The 15,821-nt window shown below is 35.3% G+C and overlaps 1 protein-coding gene across 1 annotated transcript in view; it reads left to right on the forward strand.

Annotated features, from left to right (window-relative positions):
* The window catches only part of WDFY3 (WD repeat and FYVE domain containing 3), a 277,948-nt gene that overhangs the window by 122,448 nt on the left and 139,679 nt on the right, over positions 1-15,821 (forward strand). Inside the window, 3 exon segments of the mRNA XM_043572269.1 lie at positions 7,789-7,981; positions 9,221-9,407; positions 11,698-11,864. Of these exon segments, the coding sequence (XP_043428204.1) occupies positions 7,789-7,981; positions 9,221-9,407; positions 11,698-11,864 (547 nt within the window).

Raw genomic sequence — 15,821 nt, forward strand, 5'->3', positions numbered from 1 at the left:
CCGCCTTAGGCTCTATGCTGACAGCTCAGAGCCTGGAGCACTTCAGATTCTGTGTCTGCTTCTGTCTGTCTTTCTCTCTCTGTCTCTGTCTCTGTCTCTGTCTCTGTCTCTCTCTCTCTCTCTCTCTGCCCCTCCCCCACTCATGCTCTGTCTCTCTCTCTCAAAAATAAACATTTAAAAAAATTAAAAAAAAAAACAACACATGGTTACAGAAACTAATAGCTGAGGCTGTGATCCATAGCAGATGTGTGGCAGGAATGGGAGCCTGGCTCTTCCCACTGCCTAGTCCAGTGTCCTGTAGTGCGTCACTTCCTTGTTTTAGTTTCTCATCACAGGCCGGACACTGCTGTCAAACACCAATGGAGACAAACATATTAAATGTTTTCGGAAAACATATTGTTTATGATAGATGAAATCCCTGTGTTTATCTTATGTGACACATGGTTTCCTGGAACCTTAGCAATTGTACTGCTTCATGTAGGCATTTTTTTTCTGTTTGTTTAGATTTTTGTTTATTTGTTTTGTGTGTGTGTGTTGATATAGCCAGTTATTTCACTGCCGCACTTGGCTATCCTTAATGACACAGTCCCGCAAGTAGGTATGATTAGTGTATGGGAGAAGAGGAATGAGATATAGACTCTTCGGTTTTCTATTGTATAGAATGAAAGGATTACATGAGATTATTTCTGAGAATCCTTTTGCCTTTGAATAATAACTAGTTATTTTTTGTTTTATATTTAAAAAAAAAATTTTAAGTTTACATCCAAGTTAGTTAGCATATAGTGCAACAATGATTTTAGGAGTAGATTCCTTAATGCCCCTTACCCATTTAGCCCATCCCCCCTCCCCCAACCCATCCAGTAACCCTCTGTTTGTTTTCCATATTTAAGAGTCTCTTATGTTTTCTCCCCCCTCCCTGTTTTTATATTATTTTTGCTTCCCTTCCCTTATGTTCATGTTTTTTTATCTTAAAGTCCTCATATGAGTGAAGTCATGATATTTGTCTTTCTCTGATTTCACTTAGCATAATACCCACTAGTTCCATCCACGTAGTTGCAAATGGCAAGATTTCATTCATTTTGATTTCCGAGAATACTCCATTGTGTATATATACCACATCTTCTTTATCCATTCACTCATTGATGGACATTTAAGCTCGTTACATACTTTGGCTATTGTCGCTAGTGCTGCTATAAACCTGGGATGCGTGTTCCCCTTCGAAACAGCATACCTGTATCCCTTGTATAAATACCTAGTAGTGCAATTGCTGGGTCGTAGGGTAGTTCTATTTTTAATTTTTTGAGGAAACTCTATACTGTTTTCCAGAGTGGCTGTACCACTTTGCATTCCCACCAGCAGGGCAAAAGAGATCGTCTTTCTCCGCATCCTCGCCAACATCTGTTGTTGCCTGAGTTGTTCATGTTAGCCATTCTGACAGGTGTGAGGTGGTATTTCATTGTTTTCATTTGTGTTTCCCTGATAATGAGTGATGTTGAGCATTTTTTCATGTGTCAGTTGGCCATCTGGTTGTCTTCTTTGGAGAAGTGTCTTTTCATGTCTTTTGCTGATTTCTTTACTGGAGTATTTGTTTTTTGGGTGTTGAGTTGATAAGTTCTTTATAGGTTTTGGATACTAACCCATTATATGATATATTGTTTGCAAATATCTTCTCTCATTCCATTGGGAATTTAGTTTTGCTGATTGTTTCCTTCACTGTGCAGAAGCTTTTTAGTCTGACGAGGTCCCAATAGTTCATTTTTGCTTTTGTTTCCCTTGCCTCTGGAGACGTGTTCAGTAAGAAGTTGCTGCGGCCAAGGTCAAAGAGGTTTTTGCCTGCTTTCTCCTTAAGGATTTTGATGGCTTCCTGTTTTACGTTTAGGTCTTTCATCCATTTTGAGTTTATTTTTGTGTATGGTGTAAGAAAGTGGTCTATGTTCATTCTTCTTAATGTCGCTGTCCAGTTTTCCCAGCACCACTTGAAGAGACTGTCTTTATTCCATTGGATATTCTTTCCTGCTTTGTCAAATATTAGTTGCTGTATGTTTGTGGGTCCATTTCTGGGTTCTTTGTTCCATTGATCTGAATGTCTGTTTTTGTGCCAGTACTGCATTGTCTTGATGGTTAGAACTTTGTAATACAGCTTGAAGTCCTGGATTGTGATGCCTCCTGCTTTGGTTTTCTTTTTCAAGATTGCTTTGGCTATTCGGGGTCTTTTCTGGTTCCATACAAATTTTAGGATTGTTTGTTCTAGATCTGTGAAGAATGGTGGTGTTATTTTGATAGGGATTGCATTGAATACGTAGATTGCTTTGGGTAGTATTGACATTTTAACAATATTTATTCTTCCTGTTCAGGAGCAAAGAATCTTTTTCCATTTTTTTGTGTCTTCAGTTTCTTTCGTAAGCTTTCTATAGTTTTAAGTGTATATATTTTTCACCTCTTGGGTTATATTTATTCCTAAGTATTTTATGGTTTTGGTGCAATTGTAAATGGGATCGATTCCTTCATTTCTCTTTCTGTTCTTCATTGTTGGTGTATAGGAATGCAACCGATTTCTGTGCATTGATTTTATATCCTGCCACTTTGCTGAATTCATGGATCAGTTCTAGCCATTTTTTGGTGGAATCTTTTGGGTTTTCCATACAGAGTATCATGTCATCTGTGAAGAGTGAAAGTTTGACCTCCTCCTGGCCAATTTGGATGCCTTTTATTTCTTTGTGTTGTGTGATGGCTGAGGCTGACTTCCAATACTATGTTGAATAACAGTGGTGAGAGTGGACATCCCTGTCTTGTTCCTGACCTTAGGGGGAAAGCTCTCAGTTTTTCCCCATTGAGGATGATATTAGTGGTGGTTCTTTCATATATGGCTTTTATGATCTTGAGGTATGATCCTTCTGTCCCTACTTGCTTGAGGGTTTTTATCATGAAAGGATGCTGTATTTTGTCAAATGCTTTCTCTGCGTCTATTGAGAGGATCATGTGGTTCTTGTCTTTTATTGATATGACATGTCACATTGATTGTTTTGCAGATATTGAACCAACCCTGCATACCAGGTATAAATCCCACTTGGTCATGGTGAATAATTTTTTTTAATGTATTGTTGGATCTGGTTGGCTAATGTCTTGTAGAGGATTTTTGCATCCATGTTCATCAGGGAAATTGGTCTATAGTTCTCCTTTTTAGTGGGGTCTTTGGTTTTGGAATCAAGGTTATGCTGGCTTCATAGAAAGAGTTTGGAAGTTTTCCTTCCATTCTATTTTTTGGAACAGCTTCAAGAGAATAGGTGTTAACTCTTCCTTAAATGTTTGGTAGAATTCCTCTGGAATGCCATCTGGCCCTCAACTCTACTTTTTGGGATATTTTTGATTACTAATTCAATTTCTTTACTGGTTATGGGTCTGTCCAAATTTTCTATTTCTTTCGGTTTCAGTTTTGGTAGTGTATGTGTTTCTAGGAATTTGTGCATTTCTTCCAGATTGCCCATTTTATTGGCATATAATTGCTCATAATATTCTCTTATTATTGTTTTTATTTCTGTTGTGTTGGTTGTGATCTCTTTCATTCTTGATTTTATTTACTTGGGTCCTTTTTCTTTTTGATCAAACTGGCTAGTGGTTTATCAATTTTGTTAATTCTTTCAAAGAACCAGCTTCTGGTTTCATTGATCTGTTCTGTTTTTTTGGTTTCAGTAGCATTGATTTCTGCTCTAATCCTTATTATTTTCTGTCTTCTGCTAGTTTGGAGTTTTATTTGCTGTTTTTCTTCCAGTTCTTTAAGGCGTAAAGTTAGGTTGTGTATCTGAGACCTTTCTTCTTTAGGAAGGCCTGGATTGCTCTATACTTCCCTCTTATGACCTCCTTTGCTGTGTCCCAGAGGTTTTGGGCTGTGGTGTTATCATTTTCATTGGCTTCCATGTACTTTTTAATTTCCTCTTTAACTTCTTGGTTAGCCCATTCATTCTTTAGTAGGATGTTCCTCAGTCTCCAAGTATTTGTTACCTTTCCAATTTTTTTCTTGTGGTTGATTTTGAGTTTCATAGAGTTGTGGTCTGAATGTCTGCACAGTATGATCTTGATCTTTCTGTACTTACTGGGGCCTGATTTGTCTCCCAGTGTGTGATCTATTCCAGAGAACATTCCATGTAGACTGGAGAAGAATGTATATTCTGCTGCTCTGGGATGAAATGTTCTGAAATATATCTGTTAAGTCCATCTGGTGCAGTGTGTCCTTCAAAGCTGTTGTTTCCTTGTTGATTTTCTGTTTAGATATCTGTCCATTGCTGTAAGGGTGGTGTTGAAGTCCCCTACTATTGTATCATTATCAATGAGTTTCTTTATGTTTGTGATTGATTTATATACTTGGTGCTACCACATTTGGAGCATAAATATTTATAATTGTTAGGTCTTCTTGGTGGATAGACCCCTTAATTATGATATAATGCCCTTCTTCATCTCTTGTTATAGTCTTTATTTTAAAGCGTAGATTGTCTGATATAAGTATGGCTACTCCGGCTTTCTTTTTATCGACCATTAACATGATAGATGATTCTCTGTCCCCTTACTTTCAATCTGAAGGTGTCTTTAGGTCTAAATTGGGTCTCTTGTAAACAGCATATAGATGGATCTTGTTTTCTTACCCATTCTGTTACCCTATGTCTTTTGATTGGAGCATTTAGTCCATTGACGTTTAGAGTGAGTACTGAAAGATATGAATTTATTGCCATTATGTTTCTTGTAGAGTTGGAGTTTCTGGTGGTGTTCTCTGGTCCTTTCTATGTTGCTTTTGTGGGGTTTTTTCTCCCCTCATCTTTTCTCCCCTTAGAGAGTCCCCCTTAAAATTTCTTGCAGGGCTGGTTTAGTGGTCACACACTCCTTTAATTTTTGTTTGTCTGGGAAACTTTTAATCTCTCCTTCTATTTTGAATGACAGCCTTTCTAGATAAAGAATTCTTGGCTGCATATTTTTTTTTGATTCAGCACATTGAATATATCCTGCCACTCCTTTCTGGTCTGCCAAGTTTCTGTGCATAGATCTGCTACAAACCTGATCTGTCTTCCCTTATAGATTAAGGACTTTTTTTCCCTTGGTGTTTTCATGATTCTTTCCTTGCCTGAATATTGTGAATTTGACTATGATATGCCTTGTTGATGGTCGTTTTTTGTTGAATCTACTTTGAGTCTTCTGTGCTTCCTGGATTTTGCTCTCTGTGTCTTTCCCCAGGTTAGGAACGTTTTCTACTATGATTTGCTCATATAACCTTTCTACCCCTATTTCTCTCTCATCTTCTTCTGGGACCCCTATGATTCTGATGTTGTTCCTTTTTAATGAGTCACTGATTTCTCTAATTCTTAAATCATGCTCTTTTCACTCTTGTGTGTCCCAATTAAGGTTGGGGGTGGGTACTCTAGATACTCTTGAGAAAGACCCCTGTCTAGTTATTTGGAGCTCCAAGGGTAGGGCAAGCTCAAGTCTAATCAGACTGTGGGCTCTCCTCTGTCCAGTTTAAATGTAAGTGGCATCATATTCAGAACACTATCAAGTGGCTTGCCAGTAGATTGCATATTGATGATCCCCAACAAATACTTAATAAAACTAGAAATGTATCATAAAAAATTTATAGTTAACATTAAGAGCAATTAAAAAGTTTTGAGTGAAATAAAACAAAAAAAAAATCATGCTCTTTTGCCTTAATGTCCCTCTTCTTTTCAAATGCTTCGTTATTCTGCATAAGTTTGTCCTCTATACCACTGATTTGCTGCTCTGCCTCATCCATCCTTGCCACTGTGGCATCCATTCAAGATTGCAGTGCAGTTATAGCATTTTTTATTTCATCATAACTAGCTTTTACTTCTTTTATCTCCACAGAAGGGGATTCTAATCTATTTTCAACTCCAGCTAGTATTCTTATTATTGTGTTTGTAAATTCTGGTTCAGACATCTTGCTTGTATCTGTGTTGATTAAGTCCCTAGCTGTTGTTTTCTTCCTGCTCTTTGAGAACTAGTTATTTTTAGAGCAACAAATTTAAGGAATTGAATCCAGTTCATTTTTGAGAACAAAGATTTGATTTGTAAAACAGTAGTTTATTTTTGGGTTTGTTTTTATGTTACAGATTAGATGGCATCTCTAATGGCATCCATCTCTCTAATCACATAATTGGTAATACACCTTTATGAGCATCGATGATGCTACAGTTGACTATTTTTTTCATATTATCTTTTTTGTTGCATTGAATACATATGGGAAAATATAATACCTATTATACATGTTAAGTCAGTAGGCAATAATTTCTCCAGCCATTTGTGTGTTTGTGTGTGTGTGTGTGTGTGTGTTGGGGGACGGAGGGTAGAATGCCTGTATTTACTGATGCTGTAAACATATTACTTCTCTGAATTCTTTCTTAGTCCTTTTTTTTCCAGCCTGATAATTTGGTAGCTATGGATTAGAAAGCCCTTGTACTGAAGTAAATTTTTGCATTGAAGGAAGTAGGAAAGGTAAAACCTAGCTTCCGCAGATGAAAACTATGTAAAATTATTTTTTTCTACTTAGCAGTTTCCCCATAGATCGTAAAATACTCAAATTTCATGAGGCACTTTCAGGAGAATAAAATTTATGTAAATTATAGTTATTTATAGTACATATACTTAAAAATATTTACATGAGAAATTTTAGCAAAGAGAAGAAAAGTTCACTTTTCCTGAAGCTGAGTCAAGATTAAAAGACAAAAATGCATTGAGAGAAAAAACCCTAGCTGAATTCTGCAAGTAGTGGCTCTTAGTGCTTTGAGCACTTGTGTAATGTGTATTCTGCAAATCATAGTTAAGGAATATGTTTTCATCTCAAAGTTTAAAAAGTTTTGAATATTCTTTGAAAGCCAGGCCATAGAAGATTTTTGGCTACTAGATGTAATTGAAAGACACTTTTGAATTAGGATGATTTTATTATTGTAATACTCCTCTCTTCTTGTATAGAAATTGTAACAATTTGAAAGTATTTTTAAAGACCTGTTTTTACTTTTTTTTTTTAAATTAGTTTTTTAATATTTATTTTTGATGGAGGGAGGGAGGGAGAGAGAGAGAGAGAGAGAGTGAGTGAGTGAGTGTGTGTGTGTGTGTGTGTGAGAGTGAGCCAGGGAGGGACAGTGAAAGAGTGAGACACAGAATCTGAAGTAGGCTCCAGCCTCTGAGCTGTCAGCACAAACAGGGGGCTCAAACTCACACTGTGAGATCATGACCTGAGCTGAAGTTGGAACCGCCCAGCTGACTGAACCACCCAGGTGCCCCCTGTTTTTACTTTCTTACCTCCATAAAACTGTCCATTTTAGAGAAAAAAATTCCATCTCACCTATGACAAACTAAGAACTAAAGAGCCAAATTAGAAAACTAAAATGTTGACCTCGAAAGTTACTGTTGATTTATTCTGTTTCAAAGAGTCAGTGTGCAAAAATACCATGGAGAGGAATAGATACACAGAAGGCCTGTCTTTCTTTCTTTCTTTCTTTCTTTCTTTCTTTCTTTCTTTCTTTCTTTCTTTCTTTCTTTCTTTCTTTCTTTCAATGAGCTGATAAAAGTAGGGCTGGCTTACTGTTTTACCATAACACACTTCTAAATTATAGGTGTCTTTTTTAATGCTGCCTAAGGTAGAGAACCCATCATTGTGGCTTTAATGATATCACTTAATACTAACCCTGAACTCTCGGGTTTTTAATCATCAGATGTAGTCCTTTTCTGGCTCCTCCCTTTACCCAACCATTCATTTATTTAAATACAGATATGTTTTGTGTTTTTTAGATCTTAGTGAAACTCTGCAGTTTTGTTTCTCCGGCGGAAGAGCTGGCTCAAAAAGATGATCTCCAGCTTTTATTCAGTGCAATAACCTCTTGGTGCCCTCCCTACAACCTGCCGTGGAGGAAGAGTGCTGGAGAAGTCCTTATGACCATATCCCGTCACGGTCTTAGTGTCAATGTAGTGAAGTATATTCATGGTGAATATTTCTTTATGTTCATTTTAGGAGCTCTACGTTTCTTCCAGTTTTCTCTTCTTCATATGATGACAGATTGCTTTTTATTTCTCAGTTCTCTAAAGGTTCTATTTTAAATTAAAAACTATATTTGCCAGGAGAAAAAAAAATATTCTTTGTTTGTGAGGCATTTCAAATGTGAGAAATTTTTATATGTTCCAAACAGTAGATATATACAGACTTGAAATAATTTCATTGTCATGTAAATGTTTAATCATAATGTAAGTTCTGTGTCAGCCTATTCTTTCCTCCTCTTCTATGAAAAAAAACTATATTTGAGATACTATAGTTTAAAGCCTTTCTGAAGATACTTCATAAATGGATAACTATGTATCCAATGTAGCATAAATGAAATTAGGTAGATTCTTTACCAGCACTAAGGAGAAATTATCCATTCTGTTCAAGTCCTATATAAGTGTCAGCTGTAATGTCTTTATAGACATTTAAATGTCTAAATAGAAGACAATGTACCATCTCAAATACTTCACTTATTATATATTTTTCCTGAAAACCCTTCAAAATAATTTTTAATACAACTTTTTTACTCACCTAACATCAGTCCTTCATTAAATGTTCTTGCCTCCGTTTCTGTGTTAAATCTTTTTAGCCTTTGTTATATGACACTGGGTTTTTTTAGACAAATAAATTTCATTACAGATATGAGAAAGTCTTTTTTGAAAAGTCTTCAATCCCCAATGTCAATAATAGGTACAACTTTGCTTTAAACGAGTAACAAGTAGTGCAAGCATAATTTAAAAAATTTTATTTCCTGAAGTATTTCTGTATCTCATTGTCCGAATTCACTCTAATTTTAGCTTTTAAACTAGTTATGGATTTTTATTTTTAAACATAGAAGATAGGGTTTTTTTCTCTTTCTTTGACTATACTAATATAAAAGGTCAAAAATGTCATTTGGCAGCATTTTGTTTATTGAAAAATATCCAAATATGGTGTAAAAACTAGATAAATGTCAACTATTTTCCAACATTTCCTGTTTTACCCTTTGTTTACTACTTAGAGGCAGAGCTTTTCCAATGAATATATATATCATTTTTACTTTTAGAATGTGTAACATTTATCTTATAATATTTCATAGATTAATACTTAATGTTTCACTTAATGTTTTATTAAACACTGTTAAGAATCAAAATTTTCTTAAGCAATTGACATAAATAATATGTATTTAATTCTTAATTCTTACAGAAAAAGAATGTTTATCTACATGTGTTCAGAATATGCAGCAATCAGATGACCTGTCTCCCCTAGAAATTGTTGAAATGTTTGCTGGGCTTTCTTGTTTCCTCAAAGATTCCAGTGATGTTTCCCAAACTCTTTTGGATGATTTTCGGATATGGCAAGGATATAATTTCCTTTGTGATCTCTTGCTTAGGTAAAATCCCACAATTTAAGAACATATTTTAAATGTCTACTCAGTTTTTTTCATCATTGGGAACAGCGTGGTTTGGGGTTATGGAAAAAAAGGAATTAATGATTTAGTTAATGTATACTTTATCCCCTTGACTTTAATCACTTCTTTTTATTCCTGTTCTGTCAACAGAGTACAAAAAGTGAGTTTAAACTGACAAATGCGGGCTACAAACTTGGTGGAGTTAGTGGTTAGGTGTGAAAGTGTATGTACTCTTTGGTAGCTGAGGAAAAAGAGCTTAGGTGAACTAATGAACATCTTCATAAAGTGTAAACGCTTCTCGCTTAGTTACATTTTTAGTATTTCTTACTATACCAATGGCTTATTAATGCAGTGAATAAGAATAATTATGTAGATTGAATGAGACCTTACAAATGTATATATAAAACAAAATGTTTCACTAGCCCCCTTTTCCACCCCAAATGTTTTATACGTATCGTGGGAAAATGGCTGGTTGGAATTTTATTAGGAAGAAAATACTCATGCCTCATTAGTTGTTTTGGCTCTTTACTTACTTGTAAATCATTTGGTTTGTTGTAAGCCAGTACTATTTTGTAAACTCCTTATATGTAACACCAGTTTAACCCAGTTGCCAGTACTACTAGGCAACTTCCCAGAAGAGAATTTTGCATATATACCCTAATTTACAAAGGAGGACATAAAAGTTGATGAAATAAGCCTTTCACATTACTAGAGGGTGTTAATTGGTGTAATCCTCTGAGGACACAGGTTGGTCAGATATTATCAAGAGCCTCAAAAATGTCGATACTCTTGATAGAATAATTTCACTTATGTTTATTAATCCTAAAAATATAATTGTGAATATTGTAGGCAAAACTTTATGCATATTAATGATTCTGAATTCTGATTTCTGCTGGCCGTCCCCCGTCTCTCTCTCTCTCTCCCCAAATTTGTGGTTGGCTCTTCATGGCCATTAAAAGAATATGTAAAGAGATTTTATATAAATGGAAGAGCATTTGTATTGACACTGGTAAATGGAAAAAACAGGTTATAAAATTCTTTATATGGTATAAAAATAACTACTATTAAGACCAAACTTTTTACAATAAAAAAGTACATAAACCATATCAAAATGTCTAAGTTATGAGCCTAAGCATATTTCTTTTCTACTTTTGTACATTCTCCAGCTTTATTAATTTTTTTTTGAAGTTTATTTATTTTCAGAGAAAGAGAGAAAGGGGGGAGGGGCAGAAAAAGAGGGAGAGAGAGAATCCCAAGTAGACTCCATGCTGTTAGTGCAGAGCTAGATGCAGGGCTCTGTTCCATGAACCTTGCTTGAGATCATGACCTGAGCTGAAATCAAGAGTCGGACACTTAACTGACTGAGCCACGCAGGTTCCCCTCTCCAGTTTTATTTTAATGAGAATAATTAGTTCTATTAGGAAGCCCCAGTAAATCTTACTCTTTAAAAAAGATAGTTTTGCACCCCATTTTGTGTTCTCAAGCCACAGTCAAGAAATAATTCCATAATGACTCCAAATGTTCTTTTAAAGAAACATTGTTTTAAAAAATTGTTAGACTCTAAGGACTATTTAGTGTATTCTAATGAGTACCTGAATTAATTAATACAGATAAAGACTTAAAACTTTCCAAGAAATTAATTTTTGAAAGTTAACTGAGAAATTGTCTTTGGAAAGAAATGGTCAATAAGATTTTTGGTTGTAAACAGTGAAACTTTATAACCTTGGAAATTTAGGAAACTTAAGAGAGATTTAATCTAATTCTTTTATTTTGAAAAAATTTTTTTAACATTTATTTATTTTTGAAACAAAGAGAGACAGAGCATGAATGGGGAAGGGTCAGAGAGAGGGAGACACAGAATCCGAAACAGGCTTCAGGCTCTGAACTGTCAACACAGAGCCCGACACGGGGCTCGAACTCACGGACCGCAAGATCATGACCTGAGCCGAAGTCAGCCGCTTAACTGACTGAGCCACCCAGGCGCCCCTAATTCTTTTATTTTGTAGATACTTTCTACCAAAGGCTAAAGTGAGCTATCTAAAATAACACTGTTAAATGTAAAATCAGCACGCTTTCATTATGGTGTAATGTCTTATAATAAAATTTATAGATTTTAAAAAATAGTATGTTTTTATATAGGAAAACTTGTACGATGAAACCTCTTGGAGTGCTTTATATATTATTGCATGTACAAATTGAAATTTTCTTTCTGTGTTAAATTTGAAAATACAACAAGAGAGAAAAAATATTTTCTAAACCTTACTTTTCCTAGATTGGAACAAGCAAAAGAAGCAGAATCCAAAGATGCCTTGAAAGATCTGGTTAATCTGATAACTTCCCTAACAACATATGGTGTCAATGAACTAAAACCAGCTGGTATTACCACAGGGGCACCCTTTCTATTGCCTGGATTTGCAGTACCTCAGCCTGCAGGCAAAGGTGAGTCCTTTTTTTTGTTTGTTATTTTCCCCTGTTTTGAGCCACTCAGAGAAACAGAGACAGAATAAATTAGTTTGACTTTGATTTCTCTTTATGGTACATGTTTAAAGGTAATATGCTGTTTTTCATTAGAGTTAATGGTTTCTTTATGGTGCAAGCTCTTAAGTGACAGTCTTTAGCAGATCAAATACTTTAAATATATATATATATATATACACACACACACACACACACATATATACACATATGTATATAAAATGAAAATATAACATCAGTGAAATTTACATCTTAATATTTCATCTTAACATTCAAACGACAGTCGGAACATGCCTTTTTTGAACATTGGCATGCTAAAGCATTTCCAACTTACATGGTTGGAACTTGAGTAACACGCTGATTGCCATGTTTTTCTCTAGAAGATATAAACAGAAAGCATGAGGTACAAGTGCTTATATTGTAAAACTGAGCAATGTAGGTATAAAGAAGTTATATTATTTCAGGTCAGAGAATAAATTTTATAGTTCAGATTTCCTAACTTTGATTCTTTTACTAAGAAACCTTGTTTAGTTAATAACATTTAGTTACCTAAGAGTGCAAGCTAGTTTTACTGTTTATTTTTTTTTTTTTATAAAAAATATTTTTTTTAATGTTTATTTCTGGGAGACAGAGTACAAACAGGGAGGGGCAGAGAGAGAGGAAGACACAGAATCTGAAACAGGCTCCAGGCTCCAAGCTGTCAGCACAGAGCCTGACATGGGGCTCAAACCCACAATGTGGGGGATCATGACATGGGTTGAAGTCAGATGCTTAACCGACTGAGCCACCCAAGTGCCCTATTTATTTTAAATGCATAATAACTGTTATGGAATATAATAAGCCTCAAGGCCTCTCATAGTTTCTTTCCTGTGATTGTCACTAAATATTCAATATAGTTATGATATTTGGGCATAAAATTTAGCCAGAAGATATCAACATGTGTGATTGTTTAAATTCCACAGTATGTTATCTATGTATTTTATGACATAGAAGTTAATGGTTATAAATTTTTTTATTCAGTGAGAATAAATGGATATACTAGAAAGTCCAAAATTTAATTCGCTGGAGAAAATTCTATTGAAAAGTCATGAGTTAGGTTGGAGTTGTCAGACAGACTTCCTACAGTGACTTGTACTGTCAGTCTGTAGGTTGTACAGAACTCTTCAAGTGAGTCTTTGTGCAGTAAGTAGAAATCCAGGCATATCTTACTGAGTAGTTAAGCGTTTCATTTTATTTAATTATTAAGAAAAAAATAGGACTCTCAAAAACTTCTAATTTACAGACTGTAGCTTGATTATTCTACAACTATTTGAGTTAATTTAAAAATATTTCGGGGTGCCTGGGTGGCGCAGTCGGTTAAGCGCCCGACTTCAGCCAGGTCACAATCTCGCGGTCCGTGAGTTCGAGCCCCGCGTCAGGCTCTGGGCTGATGGCTCAGAGCCTGGAGCCTGTTTCCGATTCTGTGTCTCCCTCTCTCTCTGCCCCTCCCCCGTTCATGCTCTGTCTCTCTCTGTCCCAAAAAAATGAATAAACATTGAAAAAATAAATAAATAAAAATAAAAAATAAAAATCTTTCACAGTATTCTTCCAATTTTAAACTTTATTATTGTTTCACTTGGTTAATCCGATCATGATAGTGGTATAATAGCTGGTTATATTCGCATAATTTTGCAATGAGAGAATTAATGCAGCAAAATTAACCTTCCTCGTATGTCTGCCTTATATTGTCCCATCTGTAACTGGGATAGTAAAATACATAACCTTGCAGGGTTAACTGTGAGAATCCAGTGACCTAATGTGAACGAAAGCAAGGTTAACTAGAAAGGACAGTGCCCTAAGAATCAGAATTCATATGATTGTGAGTTATCTAACCTTTCTAAATATCACTTTCTTCTTCAGAAAAATTAATATAATATTCTATAAAATGAATGGATCAGGATAGATCATTTTGAGTTTCAGTTATAACTCAAAAGATAGCTATATCCCATGGCCTGCATTGTAGGGTTATTGTGCTGACTAAAGGAGATAGCTCTATTCACATAAAGAGAGTATGGAATGTCTTTTTTCTCTGGTCAATAGTTGAGACATAATTGGCATATATTAAAATTTGTCAATTTTTAGTGTCGAATCTGATGCGTTTTCATAAAGGCATATGGTTGTGCAATCACCACCATAATCATGATATGGAATATGCCCACCCTTCTAAAAATTTACTTGTTTCCCTTTCCATTCAGTCCCTGCTTTCCCACCAACTTGCTAGCAACCGTTGATCTCCTTTGGTGTTGCCCTTTCTAGAATTTCATAAACTGGAGTCATAGAGTATGTAGTTTTTTGTATTTGGCTTCTTTCACTTTTGTGATTCATTCATATTATTTCGTGTATCTGAAGTTCCTTTTTTGGATAGTATTTCATTTGGATATGTCACAATTTGTTTACCCATTCACCAATTGACAGCATTTATTTAACTCATGAATAAAGCTACTGTGAACATTTATATGAAGCAAGTCTTTGTGGGGACATATATTTTCATTTCTTTGGGGTAAATACCAGTAGAATTGCTGGGTCGTATGGTAAATGAATATTTAACTTTACAAGAAACTGCCAGACTGTTTTCTGAAGTACTCACACCAGCAATGTAAGAAAATTTGCTTTACATCCTCAGCAGCACTAATGGTGTTAGTCTTTTTAATTTAGGTAATCTAGTGAGTATGTAGTAGTATCTCGTTGTTTCCTAATTTACATTTTTCTAAATGATTTTGAGCATCTTTTAATGTGTTATTTGCCATTTGTATCTCTACTGGGGTTCAGATCTCTGTGCCCAGTGTTTGATAGGATTGTTTATTCTGGGATTTTAAGAGTTCTTTAGATATTCTGGATAAATCGTTTATAAGATATATGTATTTTTTGTGTTATAGTATGTTTTCCCGATCTTAACTTGGCCTTTTTTTCTTAGTGGCATCTTTAGAAGAATGTAACTTTTAATTTTGATAAAGTCCAGTTTATCATTTTAAAAATATTTTGTAGGGAGGCACTTGGGTGGCTCAGTTGGTGAAGTGTCCAACTTTAGCTCGGGTCATGATCTCACAGTTCTTGGGTTTGAGCCTCACATTGAGTTCTCTGCTGTCATTGTGGAGCCTAGAACCTGCTTTGGATCCTCTGTCTCCCTCTCTCTCTGCCCTTCCCCAGCTCGTGCATACGTGTTCGCGCGCTCTCTCTCTCTCTCTCTCTCTCTTTCTCTCTCTCAAAAATAAATAAACATTAAAAAAAATATTTTGTAGGTTTGACCTCAGATTGAAAAAATGTTACTTAACCCCAAATCCGTAAAATGTGTGTTTTCTTCTAGGAGTTTCATATTTTGATTCTTATATCAACATCTGTGATGCATTTTAAGTTAATATTTGTATATGGCAGAGAATACGGTTTTTTTTCTTCCAGTTTGGGTATCCAAGACCTTTTGTTGAAAAGACCATGTATAGGGTCCTGGGTGGCTCAGTCAGTTAAGCGTCCGACTCTTGATTTTGGCTCAGGCCATGATCTCATGGTTTGTGAGATCGAGCCCCATGTGGGGCTCTGTGCTGATGGCATAGAGCCTGCTTGGAATTCTGTCTCTCCTCCTCTCTTCCTCTCCCTCCCTCTCTCTCTACCTCTCTCTCTCTCTCAAAATAAAAAAAAAGGGGGGGAGACCATGTACAAACATATATCTGGGATTCTTTTTCAGTTCTGCTCCATGGATCAATGTGTGTCTGTCCTTAAGCCAAAACTATAATTTCTTGGTTACTGTATCTTTTTTTTCTTTTTACTGTATCTTTAAAATAAGTCTTAGAGTCATTTTAAATTGTCTAATTTTGTTTTTCTTTTTCAAAATCACTTTGGCTTTTCTATATCCTTTGAACTCCATATAAATTTAATCATGTCAAATTT

Source organism: Prionailurus bengalensis, chromosome B1 (genome assembly GCF_016509475.1).
Source record: "Prionailurus bengalensis isolate Pbe53 chromosome B1, Fcat_Pben_1.1_paternal_pri, whole genome shotgun sequence".
NCBI classification, from domain to species: domain Eukaryota; kingdom Metazoa; phylum Chordata; class Mammalia; order Carnivora; family Felidae; genus Prionailurus; species Prionailurus bengalensis.